Source organism: Peromyscus eremicus, chromosome 19, assembly GCF_949786415.1.
Source record: "Peromyscus eremicus chromosome 19, PerEre_H2_v1, whole genome shotgun sequence".
NCBI classification, from domain to species: Eukaryota; Metazoa; Chordata; class Mammalia; order Rodentia; family Cricetidae; genus Peromyscus; species Peromyscus eremicus.
Genome location: NC_081435.1, coordinates 50,267,579 through 50,290,240, shown reverse-complemented (window position 1 = coordinate 50,290,240; position 22,662 = coordinate 50,267,579). Strand labels below are relative to the sequence as shown.

The 22,662-nt window shown below is 42.8% G+C and overlaps 1 protein-coding gene across 2 annotated transcripts in view; it reads left to right on the top strand.

Moving 5' to 3' along the window:
* Nucleotides 1-20,830, top strand: part of Fbxo38 (F-box protein 38) — a 39,953-nt gene extending 19,123 nt beyond the window's left edge. The window contains exons 10-21 of one of the 2 annotated variants that reach the window (XM_059245897.1): nucleotides 1,362-1,504; nucleotides 2,334-2,547; nucleotides 5,443-5,562; nucleotides 6,942-7,121; nucleotides 8,669-9,181; nucleotides 13,600-13,700; nucleotides 13,837-13,939; nucleotides 16,635-16,801; nucleotides 17,866-18,011; nucleotides 18,598-18,701; nucleotides 19,016-19,129; nucleotides 20,015-20,830. In XM_059245897.1, coding sequence (XP_059101880.1) covers nucleotides 1,362-1,504; nucleotides 2,334-2,547; nucleotides 5,443-5,562; nucleotides 6,942-7,121; nucleotides 8,669-9,181; nucleotides 13,600-13,700; nucleotides 13,837-13,939; nucleotides 16,635-16,801; nucleotides 17,866-18,011; nucleotides 18,598-18,701; nucleotides 19,016-19,129; nucleotides 20,015-20,193 — 2,084 coding nt within the window. In that variant the 3' untranslated portion in view covers nucleotides 20,194-20,830. Of the gene's footprint in view, nucleotides 1-1,361; nucleotides 1,505-2,333; nucleotides 2,548-5,442; nucleotides 5,563-6,941; nucleotides 7,122-8,668; nucleotides 9,407-13,599; nucleotides 13,701-13,836; nucleotides 13,940-16,634; nucleotides 16,802-17,865; nucleotides 18,012-18,597; nucleotides 18,702-19,015; nucleotides 19,130-20,014 lie in introns of both variants that reach the window. The other variant, XM_059245896.1, reaches the window with a different exon arrangement.
* The last annotated feature ends 1,832 nt before the right edge of the window (nucleotides 20,831-22,662 follow it).

The window sequence follows — 22,662 nt, the reverse complement described above, 5'->3', positions numbered from 1 at the left end:
CTGTCCCAGTTATAGATTTAAGTGCCCTGATCTTCACATGTACTAAGAGTCACTGCCCAGAACCTAGGATATTACTGTTAGTTCCTCTGAGAATTTCCTTCAAGGTGCACATCATCTGAAAGGGAAAAATGGGGGCATAGTTTTAAAAGCTTTACTTATGTGACTCATTAGACACTAAACCTGAAGTGAAAAAGCTTTTGTTGCCCAGAAGTTCTATTCCGTTTCAACCTCTCCTGCCTACTACCCCATTTCAAACATAGAAGTGACTTTGTACTTATGGCACAAGTTCATCCTCTCTGAAAAAGTAATGCTGTTTGTGTATTTGAAAAGCCTTTCTCTGTCTGTATTCACAAGGCTTTAGTAGAGTACCAGTTAGAAGATGAGGTTTTCTTTTGTGATATCTACTTTAACCAAATACCCTTGCAAATACCTACTGAACCCTTGGCCTCTACTGTCAGAACTGTTGCCAAGGATCTGTACCTCCTTGCAGAACTGCCCTCAGGACTGTTCAGTGCTCTCGAGCCTCTTCTGAGATGGCTGGCCAGAATGGCCATACCTCACCTATCAGTGGCCCAGATGAACCAACGTGTTACTGGAAATTAGGAATTTTAGGATATAGCAGGTATAGCTCACTTTTAAAAAATAACATTTATTGGGTTTTTGGTTTGTTTTTCTTAAATACAGAAGAGTATAAAGAAGAAAACAAAAAATGGCTTATAATCCCATCACTCAGAACTCCTGTTAACACTTAAATTAAAGTAATACATGCACTTGATAAATTTCAGACAGTACAGAAAGGTACAAAATGAAAAGTCTCCTCTTCTCAAGGTAACCATCATCAACAGTTTCTTATATATTCTTCTGGACAAATTATTTTGTGCATATTACAGCCTATACCTATATAGCATTTAAAGTGATTTCTATTCGGAAGGATCTTCCTATGTGTACACTGTCCTGTGCCTACTAGTTTTCATACTTAGTATGTTCAGGAGAGCACTCCATCTCAGCAGACCTTAGTTCTCCTCATTCTGTCAAAGTAGGTGCATCTGTTTGGCTAAGTGAATGTGCCATGCTTGCTTACCCAGTGTCCTGTTGCTGAAAGGCATGTAGGCTAATGAGAGACATTTCCATCAGGGCCACCTTAGTGTGACATCAGTGTTTCCTGGGCCATGTGTTTCTCACAGGGAAATCGGCTGTGGAAACATCCTAATAGGGAGTCGTCAAGTCTTAAAGACCATGAAATAAAGGAAAAGTTACTCAAAGAAAAAGGATTGGAAAGACTTTTGTCATCTGTAGCAGAAATTCATCAGTTACATGGTGGACAGTGCTTAATAAACACTCTGCCATGTTGTTTTCAACAGACCACTCTAGATGGACCCGACTAGTTGATATCAACCTCGTTCGGTGCCATGCTTTGAAGCTGGATTCTTTTGGCCAGTTTGTTGAATTATTGCCCAGCCTGGAGTTCATTTCCCTGGACCAGATGTTCCGTGAGCCACCTAAGGTAAACCACAGTTGAGAGAAGATTTTAGGTTTTTTGTTTTGTTTTGTTTTTTTTCAATCTGTCTTTACGGGGAAGAAAGCAAAACAAGCTGTGATGTTTCTTTCTTCTTAGTAAATATGCCTTTATGCTGTTAGAGTTGTGTTTGTATAACTTCATCTTCAGCGAAGGCATAACATTTGTAACAGTGGATGGCCTCTTGTTATCAGTGAGTAGTAAGGGTGTTCAGAGAAGGGAAAGGAAAACCAAGGATGCTTCCTGGTTTGCAAATTAAAGGTAAGGCGGAGGAAAAGCTAGAACAGAGGCCTTTCCCAGAGCACTTAGAAATTAGTCTACAGGAGCTCAAGTCTGAGGAGTAGGAATTCACTTTGGATGTGTTTTCTTTGTTGTCATCTCCTAATGAGTTATATCATGAACAGTCTGAGATTGCCCAGTTGTACAAAATGTTGTTTTAAAACTGCCTCCCCAGTCGAACCCTCCTCATGGCAGTCTGCTGCTGGGGTTTTCTTCTCACTGTTGAAACAGTCGTTATAGTGGGTAAAACTTAGGACTTGAGGTCCCAGAATCTGTTTTCAGTTCCCAGCTAAACCACTTAGCAGTCATGTGCTGTCACATCCCCAGTATGCACCTGACACGTGTAAATTGGGCTAGTGATGCCTTTATCTTGCTTGAAGTGTTGTGAGCCTTGAATGAGATCTTTTATACATATTTGAAAGCATTTCTTAAGGTGCACTTTTAAATATTAGTCCTTATGTAAAGATGAAATAAAAGTTTATTAATGAGGTATTCTGTACCAACCCATATGAATAACACATGGTTTGTTTTTGCCTAGGGCTGTGCTCGAGTTGGTCTGAGTGCAGGAACTGGAATTGGGGTTTCCTCAGCACTTGTTAGCAACCAGAATTCCAACAATGACAATGATAATAATGCTCAAAACAATAATGCCAACATCCATGACAATAATCACCATCCCCCAGACGACTCGGATGAGGAGAATGACTTCCGTCCGGACCTGCAGCCAGGAGAGCAGCAGTTTGCCGCTGATGGTAACTCAGACCTCTCCTGAGCTCCAGACACAAAGGCGTCTGCTCTGGTTTCTCTGATCCTGTCCTGTTCTTTTTCTCTTGTTTGAGCTTGTCACTCCTTGTCCACACAGAATTCAGAGTGAGGGAAGGACTGGTAGATACTGGGAATTAGGGTACATTGATAGCATTAGAGGATTTATGTCCAAAACTTCTAGCAAAATAGTCTCTCAAACTACTTAGATTAAAAAGGAAATGAGTACCAAGTACATGCATGGACAAGTTTCACATACTTTTTTTTTTTTTTTTTGTTTTTTGTTTTTTGTTTTTTGATTTTCGAGACAGGGTTTCTCTGTGTAGCTTTTGCGCCTTTCCTGGATCTCGCTCTGTAGTCTAGGCTGGCCTCGAACTCACGGAGATCCACCTGCCTCTTGCCTCCCGAGTGCTGGGATTAAAGGGGTGCGCCACCACCGCTTGGCTACATACTTTTAATCTGTAAATCTTCACAACTTTCTAGCAGATAAAGTACATGAGCTAATTCCAACCTACGAAATTTCAGCTCTGTAATTACCCGAGCATTTCTTTACTAGTTGTTGAAGCCATGTACTAACAGGTTCAGCTCCATACCCTCTGCTAACCCATGTACTAACACGTTCCATTCCGGACCCTCTGCTAACCCATGTACTAACACGTTCCATTCCGGACGGACCCTCTGCTAACCCATGTACTTACAGGTTCCACTCTGTACCCTCTGCTAGTGAGTAAGAAGGAGCTGAGGTGGTTTCCTTACCAGGTTCTCTAGGTTATCAGTTGATCCCTCAAAACTAGAAAAATAATTCCTCTAGCCATCTTCATTGTTATTCTTTGGTCTACTCCCTTCAACGTTGTAATTGATAAGAAATAGGCTGTCCTGATCCTGTGGACTGTAATTAAAGGCATGCTGTGAACATAGATGTCCTGAACAGAGTCACCGCTAAGCTTTTTTTTTTTTTTTTGTCCCAGCAGAGTCATCAGACTGACTCTCAATCCTGGTGGTCATCTTACTTGACAGCTCAGCTGTACTTGAGAGTTGTCTACTTGTACCTTCTTGAGATACTTTCTTCTCTTGGTGACTCTGTAGCCGTTTTCCTGGTTTGACCCTGACCTCAGAGCATTCCTCCTCAGTTTCTTCTCTCCTTCCTTCCCACCCTCTCTCCTCCTCCTTTCCCTCCTATCTTTTCTTATTCATTGTCATTTAGAATTACCAACTATATATTGAGCTGTAGATCTTTTCCTAGCCTTGAACTTTCCACTTTTTAAAGTAAATGGGACCATATATGGCTCTAAACTTTGTTACTGTCATATACAAACTCCTAGACAGTACAAACTTAGAATCCAGTCCGTCCCCTGAACCCCAAGAGATACAAAGAAGTGTAGAGCCGCAGATAGTGTAGATGAAGAAAGGAAGTGTGATGTTAAATATTGTTGCTTTGATGTGGCCAAGAGAGGAGTCATGTTCCAGGAGTCATACCATGTACAGGTCACAGGCATCATAAAAACACAGACTGGAAAGACAGAAATCATGTCTGGGAAGTTGTCACAACCACTGTAACACAAAACACTGCAAGCCCTGTAAACCCAATGGTGACAGATGGATTGCAGTGAACGGAAGATTAAGTGCCCACAGCTCAGTACAAAGAAGATTAAGTGCCCACAGCTCAGTACAAAGGAGAGAATGCCTTTTGTTGCAAAAATCTCATTCGATGTATCCAGTACTGGTATTGTTCTGACTCAAACTGAGATCAGTCAGTGATTGGGGGAAGTAGGATGTTGCTTGATTAAATTTCTTGAATATTTGCCTTGAGAGATTTTGCACTTAATTTTGTAAACATCTGATGAAGTCAGCTATTAGTAGTAATAAGTTGAAGCTTATTGGTCTTTAAGTTTTCATGGGCCTTATCCTTTGGAACAATGTGAGAATAAAACCACATGTTCTCATTCATTGATAGGCACTAGGTATAGTAAATACTGAAAAACATCAAGCATTTAAATGCCACTAAAGACTTATACACTGTGCAGCGTATTAATGGTCCTTGCCATATATTAGCCAGTAAATGACAACTTAACCTTGTAACTAGAGTTTTCCTGCCTTGCCCACAGTCAGGACAAATCTCTGTCACCTGCCAGTCCCACAGCCGCTCAGACCCAACCAAGTAAACACAGAGACTTACATTGCTTACAAACTGGCCGTGTCAGGCTTCTTGCTAACTGTTCTTATATCTTAAATTAATCCATTTCCATAAATCTATACCTTGCCACGTGGCTCGTGGCTTACCGGCATCTTCACATGCTGCTTGTCATGGTGGCGGCTGGCAGTGACTCCCTCCACCTTCTGTTCTCTCCATTCTCCTCTCTGTTAGTCCCACCTATCCTTCCTGCCTGGCCACTGGCCAATCAGTGTTTTATTTATTGACCAATCAGAGCAATTTGACATACAGACCATCCCACAGTATAACCTCTAGAAAGTACATGAAAAAGGTAGAATTTGAGTTTGCATGCTCAATATAGCCTGGTTAAGATAGCAGGTACCACAAGGCTCATTGTTCATAAGATGACCATCATCGTCCAGCAAATAGTGTAGAGGGGTGTCATCCAGCCATCCTTGGGAATACTTCAGGGATGAAAAGGTCTTTTTCTCAACCATGACCATTCCCCCTGCTTTTGTCTTACACTGATTGATGAAATAATCTTTTCCTGTCTGTGTTTTCCTTTTCTGTGGATTAACTGGACCCTTCTTTGTCTCTCTACTGAAGCGGTTACAAGCTACTCTTCTAAGAGTGGGCCTCACAGTGACTGAGTGTTCTGTCCTCAGAACTGCCAGTTTTCCGTGCATTGTGGATTTTTGTGTTTCCTTTAGTTTTCACTTTATTTTTATTTAAGCACTGAATGAGATGGAAGACATGGTGCAGGAAGATGGCGAGGTGGGAGCGGAGAGTGGAAATGACATGCCGGCTCCCAATCAGGGAATCCTTCCTATGGATGCTGATGAGGAACAAGCAGGTAATCATGTCACTCTGTCCACATCCATCATTCTGGAAATTAGAGCCTGGGTGTAACGGAGAATAGAAAGGACTGAGAACAAGTACTGATGTGTTATCTGCTACTCCCTCTGAGACTTGTTATAAATCATCGATATTTTCCTTGCCTCCTGCATCTGTATCTTAAGAGTTTTTTGTTTTGTTTGTAGCTGCAGCCAACAACTGCTTTTTTTATTTCACGGTATGTCTTGTGTGTGGATATAGAAAAAGAAAGCACTCAGACTTTGATAGAAAATAACCTGATTAAATACTCTTACGTTTTTATGGCAATGTTCAGTGGACACAGCAAGGTGTGTGTGTGTGTGTGTGTGTGTGTGTGTGTGTGTGTGTGTGTATGTGTGTGTGTGTACACAGTAATTCAGAGGTCATAAATGTGAGAGGTCAGAAGAGAGGAGTGTAAATGATGTAAATAAAGTGCTCCTTTATGAAAGTCTCAAAACTTTTTATTTAAATGAAGAAAAATGTGTTTGTACTCTGAGCCCACTTCAGAGGGGAAGAGGAACAAGACAGAGGCTGTTCTAGGTTAGTAAGTAGACCAAAACCTAGTCTCTGACACCAGTGGCAGGCTAGTGTCTTCGGCCTTGAAATGACCTTGACTGGCTCTTTGCTTTGTGATGGGAGACAGTTTTTCAGAGGTGAGTGATGTGCTCAGTACTACCTAAGAGTGACAGCAGCAGCCTGGGACTGGAACACAGCACTGTCCTTCCTGGCTCACCTGAACGATGATGCCTTGTTCGAAGTGACTTCCGAATGCCGTCACTTACGCAGCAGACTTACTGAGTGGCACCTTTGCCAGGCTCTGAACAGGGTGACAGGCAAGCGCAGGCAGGATGGCTTGCAGCTTGTGTTTTGTCAGGATCGATGGGAAGAGCTGACGGGCTGGAGCTGTGCTCTAATCAGGTGATCCTGCTTTACACAAGTGCCCGTTCTCTACCAAAGTATAACGTGCGGTCCTCCAGGGAGGCTGCACGGCCCGCTCCATGCACCCTGAGGTGTATCTTCTTTGCTTTGCCTTATATATTTGCAAAATTGGAAAATTTTAGAATTTAATTAGAACTGTTACTTTGATTATTTTAGGATGAAATAGTGAAATTGAGACAGGTGTTTTAATTTGCCTCTAGATATGATAGCAGTTGTCATTCCCATCACACTTAATGTTATAGTGACTTTAGCTTGTTTAAATGCTTTCACAGAATCTCACACAGTATTTGTTTCACTAAAGTAAGTGACCGAGGCTGCTTTCCCAAAAGCATGTCTCTGAGCCTAGATCTTGGAAGTAGTACTTCTTGTGAGAGTTTGTCTTGAGCAACAAGTATTCTTAGTCTTGTGTTTTTGTTTTAGGACCTAGTGGTCTACAGCGAGTGGTAAAACCAACCCCAATTACAGTTCACGATTCAGAGAGCGATGACGAAGAAGACAGTCTAGAACTCCAAGAAGTCTGGATTCCTAAGAACAGTGCCCGGCGTTATTCAGAACGGGAAGAGAAAAACGGGGAGCCAGTACAATCCAGGGAGCTGGCAGGTGAGCGAGCACCCAGCTCGGGCTGGTCAGTGGGAGGTGTCAGAGCTGCTTCCCTTGGTCTTCGAGGTGTGTCTTACTGCAGTGTGCAGGGCGGCTTACACCTTAGGACGTGTCCTGGGGAGCAGGGAGGGCAGACGTCTCAGCAGGAGAGTGGGCGGTACTGCTGTGGGTGATCAGCACAGCAGACAGGGAAGGCAGGGAATGGGAGGAATCTTTGAGTGGGGCTTTAGGGAGCTGTGCTATCAGCTGGTCAGTGGCCAGCGAGAGGCTGTGGTTTACAGAACGCATGGGTGGTGAGTATCCAATGGAGAGATAAGAAACACTCGCTCTCCAGCTCATACTTTGTCCAGTTGTGGTCTGAATATTGGTGACTGCGGTAGTGCTTGAGGAATGAATTAATTTGGGCTTTTCCTTTGTTTATGTAGGGTGTTGTTGTTGTTGTTGTTGTTGTTGTTGTTTTGGTTGTGCTAGGGTTTGGGAGCTAGGCCTGTAGCATGCTGAGTGGGCACTCTACCACTGAGCTCTCTCTAGCTCCCTAAAGTAGTTTCTAGTTCCTGATTGCCTTTTAAAGCCAAGCAACAGCTTGTTCTGTTCACCTTACTAAGAAACTGGTTCTCTGTCTCTTAGGTTCACAGGCCTTCCTTCCCGTGCTCTCTCCTCTCGGGTCTCAGAGCCTTGTGCTCATTCCTTGTAGCAAAGGATACTTCGTTTTTTCTAAACCGTCTACATTTTTTCCCTCTTTGCTCTTTAATGTGTTTGAAGTGCGGTACACAGTTAACTCTGAACCTGCATTATACAGAGTGCTTCGTTTTGGAAAGCTCAGCTTACTTGGAATACTTTACTAACCACCAACTGTTTATTCCATTTTTACCTCACTCCTTTTTAAATTCAGGTATATATTGTAGTTGAAAAGAAGCTCCATGGAAATTAAAATTTAGAAAAATGTGACCAGCTGACTAACCTAGAATTTTTCCTAGAAAATTCCGTTTCATGATCAGGCAGCTAAATCTGTGCTGGCCGGAAACTAGCCTTATTTGTTAATTCTGTTCTGTATTATTGAGCCTTGCTGTGCCATAGGGGCTTTTGTGAGGTGCTGTGAAGGATCACGGGATGCATTAAGTTATGCTTTGTCCTTACAGAACGCTTAGTGCAGCTGAAGTCAGGTAGACACATGGCTCCCAGTGTTGTGGGAGCTATTACTATACTATACTATACTATAGTGGCCCTAGGCTGGGGCATACCCAGGGACTGCCAGAGCTCCAGGCCCTGGGTGGTGAGGTGGTTGTTGAGGGAAGCGTTGGGACTGTGTGCACAGTGCAGGTAGAGGGGCTGAAGGGGAAGGGCGTTTAGAATCGGGTCATGGTGGGCCTTACTGGACCAGCTGGAGAGAGCTAATGAGGGAAGCGCTAGGGATGCTTGCTGAGTGAAGTCTACAGTTAGGAAACCGAGGGAACATATCTCCTGTTCCAGACTTACTCTTGCCTCCGGTCCAGGATTTGTACTGACATCTCTTCTTTCCCCGGGCCGTTCTCTTTTCCTTTGAACAGTAAGTGGAAAGGGCAAGACTCCACTTCGAAAGAGGCACAACTCCCACCAGCCGGGCCCGTCGAAGCAGTGTCCCCTGGAGGAGGGCAGCTGTGAGAAAGGCTGCCAGGTCACCAGTGAGCAGATCAAAGCTGATATGAAAGCCGCTAGGGATGTCCCTGAAAAGAAAAAGAACAAGGACGTTCATGCCAGCTGCAGCAGCACCTCGGCCAGCACAGCGGGCACCTCGAGCTCATCCAGCACTGCTTCTCAGAGCCCCGACTTGGGAAGGACGGTGACCGGCGGTGGCGGCTCCTCCGAGCCTAGCCCTGCAGAGGTGGATGTGTCCAGGCAGTGCGTCTGCTCCCCCAGTGGGTCCGAGGACTCTGAGGCCATGGAGGAGGGAGATGCAGAGAGTTCTGTCTGCCCCAGATGCTGCTGTCACAGGCCCCAGGAGTCCCAAAGGAGAACTAGCAGGAGTTCTGATGAGGAACGTCCTTCAACCAGCCGAGCCTGTGTTGTGAATGGCCCGGATGGTACGAGATCCGCCTTTTCCTTTAGGACTCTGCCACAAGGGGGGTCTTCAGGCCCAGCACATGCTGAGAGGACTAATGGGAGTGGCCCTGGGGCTACAGGTGAGGACAGGAGGGGGAGCCCCCAGCCTGAGAGTTGTGACGTGCAGTCTAATGAAGACTACCCTCGGAGGCCCCTTACCAGGGCCCGGAGCAGACTGTCCCATGTACCGCTGATATCTGAGTCAGGTATGACAATGCTCCCAGGATTAGCCACTGCAGGGCAGGGCTGGAGAGTGGCCTGAGCTGGTTTCATGAGTTTTCTTGGAAAAAGCTAATTTATGGTAAATTATACTATATTTGGGAGTTCTGTGGATCATAGAAACTTAAATAATTTTCGAGAATGTTTTGGTGGAAGGGGGTGTAAAACAGTTTCGATCCAGAAAACTCAGAATCATTTCACCTTTAGAAAAGTTAAACTGTGTGTATTTGCCCTGAATGCAATCCTGATTCTGATGCCCCATAGACGAATGCTGCTCCCAACCCACACTTAGTGGAAAGTGCTCGGGGGCAGGCAGGAGTGTGAGGTGCCTGGGCTGGTACAGTTCCCTGTGTGTTCCTGGTTCTGCTTCTGTGACTTGTAGTGATTACTTTTTGCTTTTTTGTGTTTTTGTTTTGTTTTTCCTGAAATTTATTTTGTTCCCAGCTAGGTTTGGCAGGAGATAAGCAGGTAAGTGATTAGTTTTCCTCCGATTGTTTGGATGAAGGTGTACACACACACTCACTCAGTTTCATTGATATGTGTGGTGTATATGCTTGTCATTGGGTCTGAACTGAACAGGTCTTTTAATCTTATTTATATTTCGGTTCTAAGGTGAGCCCTTTATTAAATTACTAATATTTACCAGTAGATAGTAATGGATTTCAATTTTCTCTAAGCATCTCAGTTTTAGAATCTTAAAACAAGTCCCACAATGGGCAGAGTCCTCTTTTTCATGTACTAAATGAGCTGACCTCGTGAGACGTCACACTCACCAAAGTGAGCTTTTGTAAGTGCAAGACTCAGCTGTGCAGTCGTAGTAACAGTAGTCATAGAGTATAAGCTGTGTTGAAGATGCACTGTAGTTTGTAAACTCTAGTTCTGTTGCATAAAAAAAAACGCTTTTCCCAGCTTGAATTCTAAAGGGTTTTTGATTTTCAAAACCTGTGGAAAAGTACATATAACATGAGACGGTATCGTTTTGAAGTTTGCAGCTCAGTAACGTTAAGAATAGTCCCATTTGCACCTGTCGCCCGCATTCAGCTTCTCTGTCGTCCTCCCTGGGCTTGCTGTGAGACTTTGGGTTGCCTAGTCTTCATCTCTGTGAAGTCGGTGGACACGGTTTCCTTACTCTGTAAAAGGCCTCCTCACGTGCTTTAGAGAAACGGTCTCATCCTCTCATTGTATTAAATGCCTGTTTATTTCCTCTTTAGTTCTGTCAGAGTTGGGACTAACTTGAAGTTGACTGATGGAAACATTGTCTTTCCAGCTCTGAGTCCTATTTAAGAACTGTTATGTATGTCCAGGTATTTGGCGTCTGTCTTGGTGCAATTTTACAAGTTGTTTTTCAGATGGTTTTTTAAACATGAGCCATTCCTATTCGCTGCTGTCCTTTGAGGGTCTTCATTGTTGCCTTGATTCTCCTCACACTGTTTCATTCTCCTCTGTCCCATGGCCTGAGTTTTCATAGGTTAACTAACTCCCTGGAATAAACACAAGAAAACCTCGCTAAACTGTCCACTATTATACCTGTTGCTTCTGCTCCCCCCCCTTTTTTTCCTTTTTCAGTTTGAGATAACTTTATGTTTTAGTGCATAAATGAATTGCCAATATATTTATAACATCATGCAAATGTCCATTTACTTTCAATAAGTTTTTCTGGGGGAAATGCCAAAGTATTGATTTCAGTATTATCTAGGTCTCTTGGCAAGAACAAATTATCTGAGTGGTTTACAGATTATTTGAAAGCTAACATGATTTTTTTTTAATCTGTTAAAGCTATTCTGTTTTAACAGTATTAAAGAAATACGGCTAAAACGGGAATAAATATGGTTGTTAGGAACCTTTTTAATGAGTTGAGAAGTAACATGTGAATTGTTTAGTTTTTACCTTAGGGTCTTGTGGCATATTAAAGCCATGTTAGAAGTTCACAGAGTTAACTTTGGTGTGATATCCCGTTTTTGAAATTAATACGTTTAAGGTTTTTTTTTATGCTCATTTTATTTATGAAACAAGTATCACAGAACACCTAATGTGGTTATGGAAGACTAACATTGGTTAAAGGAGCGCTCTTAGTTGCAGGGCTTTCCTGGGCACTGAGGCTGCTCCGCCCTGCTTTCGTTTCTGCGCTGCCCTTGATGCCCACACCTGTAATGCTGGGTTCCATCACCTGTCTGCCCACTAGACCAGGAGCCCACACGGCAGGGACGGCCCGGTGCTTGTTGCCCTTCTGTTCCCAGCCTCTGGCACCATGTCTATGCACAGTGTGAGACTTAGTGGATGCCGTGAACTTAGTAAGTGTAGCCACCATAAGGTGTGTTGATGCTAGAGGGTGTACAAGATCATTAGAAATTGTCCCTGGACAGGGAGGAGACGTCAGAGAATAACAAAAGAGGTAGCAAATTCCCTTCTCCGTGTACATCTGGAAAGATCTATTCAAGATCATCGACAAATAATTCGTTGTTTCCTTGTATAGCTTAAACTGGTTTATAACACAAACCGGTTTAGACCCAGTGGAGAGCAGGGAACATAACCCAAACCCCGTGTTAGAGACAGTGAAGGGAGGGAGAGAGCAGCCTGAGAAGGGGAAGAGTGAGATCAGACTGTAGGAGAAGGCGGGACAGGCCTGTTCACTGTTTTCATGCTGAAGGTGTGGTGAGGGAGGAAATTCGAGCAGCTGTGTGAACCTTGGTGGCTGAGTAAAACGTGCTGCCTTTAGCTGGCTGTTGGGCGTGGAGACAGATTTGCGAGAATTCCTTCAAGGTACTGTTTGATGAATAGACTAGAACTCCTCTTGTCTGCCTTCATCCAAAGCATCTACTTTCAGTTGTTTGGCATAGGAGACTTTCACAGGCTCCCACCGAGGCAAACGTGGTGGGTTAGAAAGAACATGTTGACCAATTCTCAGCTGTCAAATCCTGAGCCTTTTGCTATTGGCAGGATCTGTACCTCATTTCCTTTTATAATCTTGTTGGAGGTTACAAAATTCTGCAGTGGAATGTTTGCACTCAACAGTAGCATAGGAGTGAAAGTTGAGGAGTTCACACAGCTGGGCTGTATCCACTGGTGTGCTGCCATCATGCTGTGATGCGTCAAAAATGAGGGCACGACTTGGAATATCTTCATAGATTGTGTGGGTTTCAGTCTAGATACAAATTTAGAACTTGTTTTTTAAATAAAATCATACTTGTTCTTGTTATTAAATTGTAACATTTTAATAAAATACTAGTAAATTCAGTTAAAACCTTACTGGAAAATATATAGGTCTGATAACCTAGTGACGAGAGCCAGATGCAGTATGTTTAACTCTTGGTACCAGTTAACATAATGGCAACAAGCTATTGTACCTTCTTATGACTCAGTTTCCTAGTATATTTAGTGAGGAAAATTTTAAAAATAACCTATATTAGAGTGCTGTTATAAGGATTAAATGAGTTAATACAAATAAAACCCTTAGCAATGTATGACACACAATAAGCACTCAGTGAATATTTATTTTGGGTATGTACCTGTAGTGTTGAATGCCAGGTTTTTCAGTCAGTATTCATTTTAATACATAATGGCTAACACTGAAAGAAAAGTTGTTGCCTTGAAGGAACTTATAGTTTAAATATGGAGACAGGTATACAGGGAATTACAGAACAATAAATACTTTGGAGGTCTAAATAAATTTATTAGAATCAAATGATGATTGAGTAGGACTGAGATGGTCATCTTTCAAACCCTGAAGGCATAAAGATGTTCTGAGCAGAAAGAGCTCAAGTGATTAATGACTTCAGACATAGGTAATGGGAGATAATTGAGGTCTACAGAATGGGATGATACTGAGAACTGGTGCAGTGGAGGCCTTTACCCACAGCGTCAGGAATGGAAACGTGCACGCTAAGCAGCAGTCACTGAAAAGTTTTTTTAGTAGGGAAGTCTTCAGTTAATCCACCAAGATTACCTATAATGAGTTTAAAGCCAGGAATATGGATGAGATTTGTGAGTTGCTCGCAGGGTGAATTGCTTCAGGTAGGAGGGGTGATTGTGACTTGGAGCAGTCTTTTAGAAGCACCACCTAACTATTTTACCAGCTGAGTTGAGATTTTGGAGTTGTGATGGACTTTTCATATGTGACTCAATATGCTCTGGGAGGAAACAAAGAAGGATAGAATTTGAGGTTTTCTTTTTCCTTTTATAGAAGTTGCCAAAACAAAGCCATGTCATGCCATGAAGCGCAAGCGAACTGCAGATAAGTCTACCAGTACCAGTGATCCTGTGATTGAGGATGACCATGTGCAGGTGAAGAAGAAAGCTCTCACTTTTCACTGCCCAGCCCAGCTCCCGAAAGAAACTAAAGTTAACAGCTGCTAGGTTCTAACAATGAAAGCGCTGGGGAAGGTACACTCACTTGTAACTTTAACTTTTATCATTGTAGGTTCTTGTGTTAAAATCCAAAAATCTTGTTGGAGTCACAATGACCAATTGTGGAATCACAGATCTAGTGCTGAAAGACTGCCCCAAGATGATGTTCATCCATGGTATGTATTTGGGGTTGTAAATATAGAAGAGCATTATGCATCCTTTATAGAATTAAAGCAGACCAGTTGATGCTGGCTGCAACCCCAGCTACTCAGACTGAGGCTGGAGGATTGTAAATTTAAGGTGAACTTGTGCCACACGGTGAGACGTAATCACAAAATAAAAAGTTGAATAGTTTAAGAAGAATTAAAATGAGAGAGAGAGAGGGGGGGGGAGTGAGTGAGTGCAGCAGTTGGGGTTATAGCTCAGTCTAGAATCCTTGCTAGCACTTGACATCCTAGATTCAGATCTCAGTAGCGCCAAAGTTAATTCCCATCACAACAGCCACATTATTATTTTTCACAGGAATGTTTTGGGCTGTCTCTCATTTTGTCTCTGTTGTATGGTTCTTATATAATTAATTACTCCATTGTGAGGGTCCACCTGCTGAAGCTTGGTTCCTTTTGTAAGTAGCCTCTCCTTGAAGGTTGATTGCTCCCTGACTTGAGTGGCTTCACAGCATGGTCAGGCTGCAGTCAGTTACACCTCAGCTTAACTTGGGGCAGGAGTGCTGCGTAAAGGTATGGGGAGAGTAATAACTGGGCCTTCGGTGCTTTGCTGCTCTGTGTTTGGTTGGGTGCCCAAGCATACCCTTAATTCCCAGCACACTGTCCAAGTCCATTCTGCAGCCCCACTGCACATGCCTTCTCTGTCATCTCCACTCCCTTATTTAATACACTCCTGTATACCTTCCGTGTCCTTCTTTACATGTCTGTCTTAAGTATAGGCTGTTCTCTGTAAGGTTTTAAAGTTTTAAGTGTATATTATACCCATTTATAATGGGTTTTGCTTCCCATTATATTCCTATTTAAAAGGGGGAAAAAATCTAGGCTGTATGTCGTGGCATACACCTTTGATCCAAAACACTCAGGAAGCAAAAGTAGGCAGTACTCTGAGTTTGAAGCCAGCCTAGTCTACATAGCAAGCTCTAGGCTAGCCACGTGAGACCCTGTGTTTAAAAATCAAAATCAATATCTGCCTTATTCCTGCCCTGAGCAAGTTACATGTTGTATGTTCATTTTCTTCAGTGTGTAAAATGTACATAATTTTGGTTAAGTGATATGGCGTTTGGCCTTTGTTATAGTTAAATGCAGTGGGGTGTATATGTGTGCTGTGTGTGTACATTCATATATACATGCATGTAGGTACACAGTACAGGTATGATTGCTACAAGACACCTCATACAACTGGGCACTTAAGAGGCTGCAGCAGGAGGATTGCCATGAACCCAATGCCAGGCTGGGCCAAGATGTCAGACTCTGTTCATGCTGCAAAAATGTAAATGTTTTTCTATTTCAGCCAACAAGGTTTATGCCATAGAATATCTGATCAAGTCACTACCTCCTCTTGGAGTTTCTTCTTGAAACAGGAAGCTCTGAGGGCATACAGCAGGGCTGTCCTTCCTAACTGTTGCTCAGGAGTCCACCTTCTGCCTCTGGGCATCTAAAACAGCCTCCAGATGCTCCCCTTTGCGATCTCATCTTCTAAAGCAATGCAGCACTTCTTAGAGTACCACTGGCTTTCCTGATGTGCTTTACCCCGTGGCTCTCCCGTATTGTCCTCAGCCTGCTGATAGATCCTACGGCCTCGGTCCACCTTCTGTCAACCAAGCTGTTTAGTTCAGCGTGTCCTGAGACACAGGGTCTTAGAGAAGTACTTCAGTCTCTAGACAACGGCTAAATTAGTGACAGGTGGGGTGTCTAGAGGAGATGAGAGCTAGCTGTAACTACGTCTGATTTTACAGCCCAGAGCCATCAGGTTCGTATCACCATCTGGTTCTCTTTTCTTTATTTCTGTCCAATTCCTCCTTTTCCTATGTGACGGAGGAGAGAGTGAGCCTGAAGGCAGGGTGCTGGCAGTGTTTAAACATGGAAGTTAGTTACAGGGCAGAGCATTCTGGAAGATGATGGTGCTTGTGTTGAAGATCTCATAGAAGATTTCTTTACGAAAGGTTTAAAAAGTCAGGCAAATCAGCTTTGTGGTGTTAAAATTGCATCCATTTAATCCTTTCTACAGTTGAACTAGGTGATTTAGAACAAGGAAGGATGTTGCTGGGACGTAGTTGGTATACCAGTGTAGTGAAGTTTGTGTCGTGAGTAGCAGATACTGCTCTCTCTGACTTCATGTTTGCTGTGTCCAACAAGAAGAATCATGTTGTAGGTAACGTTGTCAGTAGATCTTTCCACAGTGCTAGAATGCCTAGCCAAAGACTTCAGAGTCCACATATTACTGTGCCTTTTCTCAAGATCTGTTTCTGTATTTGTGGCAGGAATTAAAATTAACTCAGTTCCATTTCTATCATTAAATTCAAGGTAATATTTGTGAATTAATCCAGGTCTGACCTTTAACTATATAGTTATGTCATTCAGTAATTCTTTAGTGTTAAATGTTTCCTGGGCAGGTCAACTTCTAGGACTTAATTTCTTTCACAGGCAACATTAGAAGGAAGAGAGCCTTGATATCTCCCTGGCATGAGGACAGCCAGCTTCTGAATTCAGTCGTGTTGTCAACTCTTACCTGTTATTTGTACTTGATCAGTGTGCCTTAGTCACAAGCACAGTGCCTGTGCCAGAGTTTTCCAGAAAAGGTTCCACGACTCTATAGTTTGCACTCTTGTATAAACTGTTTGTAGAGCTTATTGTTTTTATTTTATAGCTACCAGGTGCAGGGTACTGAAACATTTAAAAGTAGAAAATGCACCAATTGTAAACCGATTTGACTATGCACAGTGCAAGAAACTAAATATGGATCAGGTACTAGACCAAATCCTGAAGATGCCGCCGGAGAGGAACCGCATCATCTACCTGCGTCCAATGCAGCAGGTACTGAGCTCTGCTTTTTATGATCACATGTACATTGTGCTAATGTTTGTTTACTTAATCCATTTTGTTCAACCCTCGATAATGATTCTTTAAAATCTGTGGAGTTTTTATAACCAAGCGAGATCGTCTTGCCAGTATTGCTTGATAATGCTTTTCTCCCAGCTCTTAGGGATTCTTAGCAGTTACACTGGACTCCTTCGACAGGCTAGAAGTTGCCTGTTGACTAAGAGCATGCACTCAGATCACAGACTTCCTGTTCAGAGTCTCCTTTAACATAGAGGAAGCTCTTTCCCTCTTAATTTCTTAAGTGTAAAATTAGAATCATAGTACACTTAAATTTTTGTGCTGTTTTAACTAATATGTATGATATACTAGGACAGTTGCTGGTATACCTTAAGCAATAGCATGGTAGCTGTAATTACTATTGAAAGTTAAGTGCATATGTAGGATGATGCTTGTTGCTAAAACAAAATATTAAATAATACCTGGACTCTGAAGTAAGTTCATCAAATTTGTAAGTGTATTAATACTCAAAACTGGCTATATGCTTAAAACTAGACAATGTTTTTCTTCCTTAAGGAAGTTCTTTTTGTGAAGGAGTTAAACTCATGTTCCCCTGAAAGCAGGAAGATACTGCAAAGCTCGAGATGGGAAGGGCACCCACGAGAATGTACTCTCAATCCAGAATCTACAAGGAGGAGAGAAACGCGTTGCCCATAAAACTTAGAAACTGTTCTCATAGAACAGTTCTGTGCACTCAGTTCTGTAATGCAGCCTGTAGCGAAACCTCTGAGGGGCATCCTCGGAAGACGTGGAGTTGACGGAGATCAGTTACCTGAGTCCTCTGACTTAGAGGTGCCTAGAGAGCAGTACAGGAGAAATTGCCGAGTCTGCTCTACAGAGAATTTGCTGTCTTAATCCAAACACGGCAAGCTGTGCTCTGGGACAGAGCTAGTATTTGATTTCCAAATCAGCCAAGCATTTCAAAACTGAAGCTTTTTAAGGTCCTCAGATGTCTCAGACCTGATACTAGTCCAAAGATGTTTTTCTGATGTCTTCCACAGGTAGATACACTAACTTTGGAGCAGAAGCTGTTCAGTGGCCCCTACCCCTATCACATTTGTATCATCCACGAGTTCAGTAATCCTCCCAACGTTCGGAACAAGGTGCGCATTCGGAACTGGATGGACACAATAGCCAATATCAATCAGTAAGTGACTCCGTGGCCCCCAAAGTTCTTTGTCATAGTACTCCTATTGAGTGCTCCTAGGAGCAAATCCTAATTTATTTTAAATGATTCCAGTTGAGCTTTTAGGTAGACTTAACTTGTCATGACATAAACATGTAAAAAAAACTAGTGAAAGAAAATTTCAAACTTAAGATCATGCATGTATTTATGTAGCGTTTTATTCAGACTTAGAGAAAAAAATGGTAAAGAACTGCCATTCTAGGTATGTTACTTCTTCAGACATGGAGGATGGAAAAACAAGTTAATGACAGTCTTGAGGCTAATGCTTCACTTTACAGAAAATTATGTTTGATTTTAATCTTATAAACATTGTACTAATTACCCTCAATATACAAGGTATTTGCTCAGAGATTTCCTTTTTCTTTCCTCAGCATGATTTGAAAGCTACTAAAGAGTGTAGCTCTTTAGTGGAGTGACTGGTGATGTCAGAGTTGTCGCTCTGCTTGAGATGGTTGCTGGACTATAAGCTTGAGGAGTCACAGTCGCTTTCTGCCCAGCAGTCCTTTCCAGTTGTGTATTTACTTGATTTTTTTCCTCTTGCCTCCAGAGAACTCATTAAATATGAATTCTTCCTGGAAGCTACTCGAACTGAAGAGGATTTAAAGAAGTACCCTAAGTACCCCTGGGGGAGAGAAATCTACACATTAGAGGGTAAGAATGTACCTAGATGAGGGCGGGGCATGCCTTAGGGGAGATATGGAGATCATCAGATTAGTGAGAGGTTTGAATCTCCACAAGAGGCAGAAGCTGGGTGAATAGTGGTCTGGCTGTGTCTTTACCATCTCTAGAATAATCAGAACTGTTGACCCACAGAAGGTAGATAAAAAGGAAGACTTGGGATGGTTAGAAGTGACTCTGAAGGCCGTTGGCCCAGTCTCTGTCCCCAGCCGGAAGTGCTTAGGTAGAGCGTGCTGCTGTCAGCTTTTCTGCACTAACGGGACTTTCCCACGGTCCGCTGATTTCAGGGGTTGTGGATGGAGCGCCGTATTCCATGATTTCTGACTTCCCTTGGCTGAGGTCACTGCGGGCAGCAGAGCCCAACAGCTTCGCCAGATACGATTTTGAAGATGACGAAGAGAGTAACTATGACCTGATTTGACTTGTATTTTCTAGACTGAGTCTGCCTTACTGTGTTAAATAGTTAATATTTTGTTTGCGAACTAGGGACAATACAGAGTTTGGTTTGTTTTCCATAAATGTTTTTAGTATCTCTTCTGAAAAGGTCCCAGCTCTGAGTTGGTACAGCAGATGCACAGTGCATCTCATGTGTCCACACGGTGGGAATTCCTTCCGGTTTCCTACTCATTTGATTGTTTTGTTTTGTGGTACGTATGTGTATATGCTGGAGATTTAACTCAGGACCTAATGGAAAACGTGACAGCCAGTTACAAAACCATTTAGAATTTTGCTTTTTGAGAAAGATTCTCATGGAGCCCGAGCTTGCCTCCAGTTGTCTGTGTAGCAAGTCTGGCCCTGAGTGCCTAGTCCAAGTTGCCAGAATTCCATTTGGCATGTGCCACATGCCTGACAAACTCATTGATCTTTACTGAAGAATTTACAGACATGCCATTTCAGAATTGTTCAGTTGTACCGATTAGTTGCCTGCTTCTTAGAAGTATTGTTGTGACACTGCTGCTTAATTGTGATTTAAGTGTAGAAATTTCAGGGGAAGCTTTTAATGAAAGTTTTCTAAGTTCTAGCATATTTGTATATTCACTTATAGGTAAAACTGAAATAAATATTTATAAAGAAGTGAATTTTCTTAACTACTTGTACTTAGCATAATTTACTCCTTGGTACATTATTTTCACCTGGAGATTTTGATCATGTCTGCTACCTTAGACATCATATCTGATATAAAACGAAGACAGATTCTAGAAGCCGTCCTTGCATCAGCTACATATGGTCCAGGAAATGGACCGTGTGGTTCATTCTAAGTATCTCTGGTCTCTCTCCTTTCCCAGGTACCATCTATGCCCCTCGAAGGAAAGGACAGCTGTCTGCAGACATCTGTATGGAAACAATAGGAGAGGAGATCTCAGAGATGCGCCAGATGAAGAGGGGTGTGTTTCAGCGAGTGGTGGCCATTTTTATCCACTACTGTGATGTCAACGGAGAGCCAGTAGAAGACGACTACATTTAAAGAGACCTTCCCTGGCTCTTCTGGCCAAAGCAGCCAAGAGGCTTCACAGGAACTTTGGGCTTGGAATTGGGAGGCCCTGGCTCAGTTTGTTATATAGGAAATAAATAAGGAACATGGAAATTGTATACAAAGATTTATATATAGAAGAAATATACAAAGACACTTCCAAAAGTAACGTCTTTATACCCTATGTTTGTACATCTTAATTTAAAGAAGTCATTTGAATGAAGGCAAGTCATTTGAGCATTGATTTTGTTCACTTTTCCTCAGTTCTCGGTGTCATGTGACTGAGCTCATTTACTCTGCTACTCACCATTGTCCCTTCGGTCTGTGCCTTTTTATCCCCAGCAGAGCTGTCTGAGTCAGTGCTAAAGAGTGCTGTGTCTTGTGTGTGTGTTAGTATAACGCCAGCTAACCCTCAGTCAGAGAAGACTGTTTCTGTACTGTGACAGGCCTCTTGTTTTCTTAGTGTCATTATTGGGCGTCTTTCTTTAAATGAAAAGATTCACAAACTTAAAAAAATGAATTTGAAGGGCAAATAGAAAGTTTTCAGAGCATTTCTAGTTATTTATTTCCTCACTCAATTGTGTATATGCTTTATCTTGAACATAAAAATAAACATTTAGTAAAAACTTTATTCTTGCCATGGACTCAACCGTATTTTACAGCGGCGCGTACTTCACAGACACTCGGTGTGTAGCTGTGTCTGACTGCGCGCCAGTGTCCACCTGCTGATCCCTTCTGAAAACGAGGCCAGGAGATCCGTGCCTAGTGCACGCAGACTGCGACAGAGTGCTGGGAGAATGAGTGTGGGCTATTTCAGAGGAGCTGCTTTGCTCTCAGGGCTAAAGCTGCCCGTTTGACAGTGACAGTGCTCTTTACTCTTGGGGGCATCACCAAGTGGCTTTGCTGCTTGGTAAATAAGTGACCTTAACAGGCTTCGGAAGCCAAAGTCTAAAGACAAAGGAAATTATGGTCTGTAGAAAGTGTCAGGTCTTTAAGGATTTGTACAGCCCCTTCCCTTTTCTGGGGATTAATTGAGGCCAAGAAAGGAAACACCAGTCATCCTTGATGAGGACTTGGTGTTCACTGGGTAGGACATGAATTTGTGGTTTCGATCCCAGCTGTATTGACTTACTAATGACAGACAGGCAGGAGTGCCGGTGAGGTTCCCTAACACCGGACTCTTGGATGGTAGGTGCCTGTGTCTAGCGTCTTTACTTCACAGCTTTTAAAATTCTTGACATGTAAGAGTTTTAAAAGTCTTAAATATAATTAGTTCAGTTTTTCCTTGCATTGTTTTTAGTTCACTGTTCAGGTTATAACTGCTCAGTAAGAGGTGGAAAACAAATGCAGAATAATAACCTACAGTTCTCAGCAAGAATCAGCCTGTCTGTAGTTTTCCCCTGTCACTCTAGCAAGGACCTCATCTAAATAATCCTCATACTGGCCACAGGAGGCCACTGCTCTTTAACGTTACTCAGTTTACCGACCTTACAGAGTCATTAAATAGGACGGGGGCCCTAAGATCATTTGTAAAGGTGCTGAAGGTAGACAGTCGAAGACACAAGAGGGGAAGCCGTACACTCCCCTAGACACTTAGTAAATGTAGATGAATAAGCCAGTAGTGGTGGCCTTCGAGCAAGGCCAGCAACCTGTGTGGACTAGACAGTAAATAATTTGTGCTCAGTGGGCCATAGACATCCTCGGATGTGTGAAAGCCATGAACAGTACACAAAGATGGCCATATTGCGACAAAACTTTATTGATAGACAGAAACTTGAATTCCACATAATATTCACATCACAAAATAATACTCTTGGATTTCAACCCAGACATTAAAAAGCAGAAACCATTTTGAAGGCGTACAGACCACATCTTGGCCAGTTGAGTAATGCCTGATGGAGAACTGAGTTTCCCATCCATTCTGTTATGTCAGCAGCTGTGTGGTTCAATGGCCTGTTTCTACAAGGCCTTAAATAGTTCACAGATGACCTCTGACCAAGGGTCAGAATCAGAAAGAACCATGTATCACATGCTGCCAGGCATATGGGGCTGATAGCTGACACTATGATTCTTGAAGTGACTCCGTACATGGAGGCCGAAGTCCTGGGTTCAGATTCTAACTTCCTCAGACAACAGCTCCGACCAGGAGACAGTGGTCTGTGGTGGAGAGCCCTGTGCTGGAGCCTCAACTTTCCTCCTTTGTAAGGTGGTCACAGTTCCCCACCCCCACCAGGCAGTGGTGAGGGTCCCCAGTGGGAGCACCCAGTGTAATTCCAGGTTTATTATAAAAGTGTTTGGTTTGGTTTTCTGGTTGCTTCTGTGTGTGTGTGTGTGTGTGTGTGTGTGTGTGTGTGTGTGTGTGTGTGTGTGTGTTTCGTAATTTATTTTCCTGTTTTTTTTTTCTTAATATTTCCATAATGTCCCTTAGGACAGCGATCTTTGAGAACTAACCAGGCCTTGGAA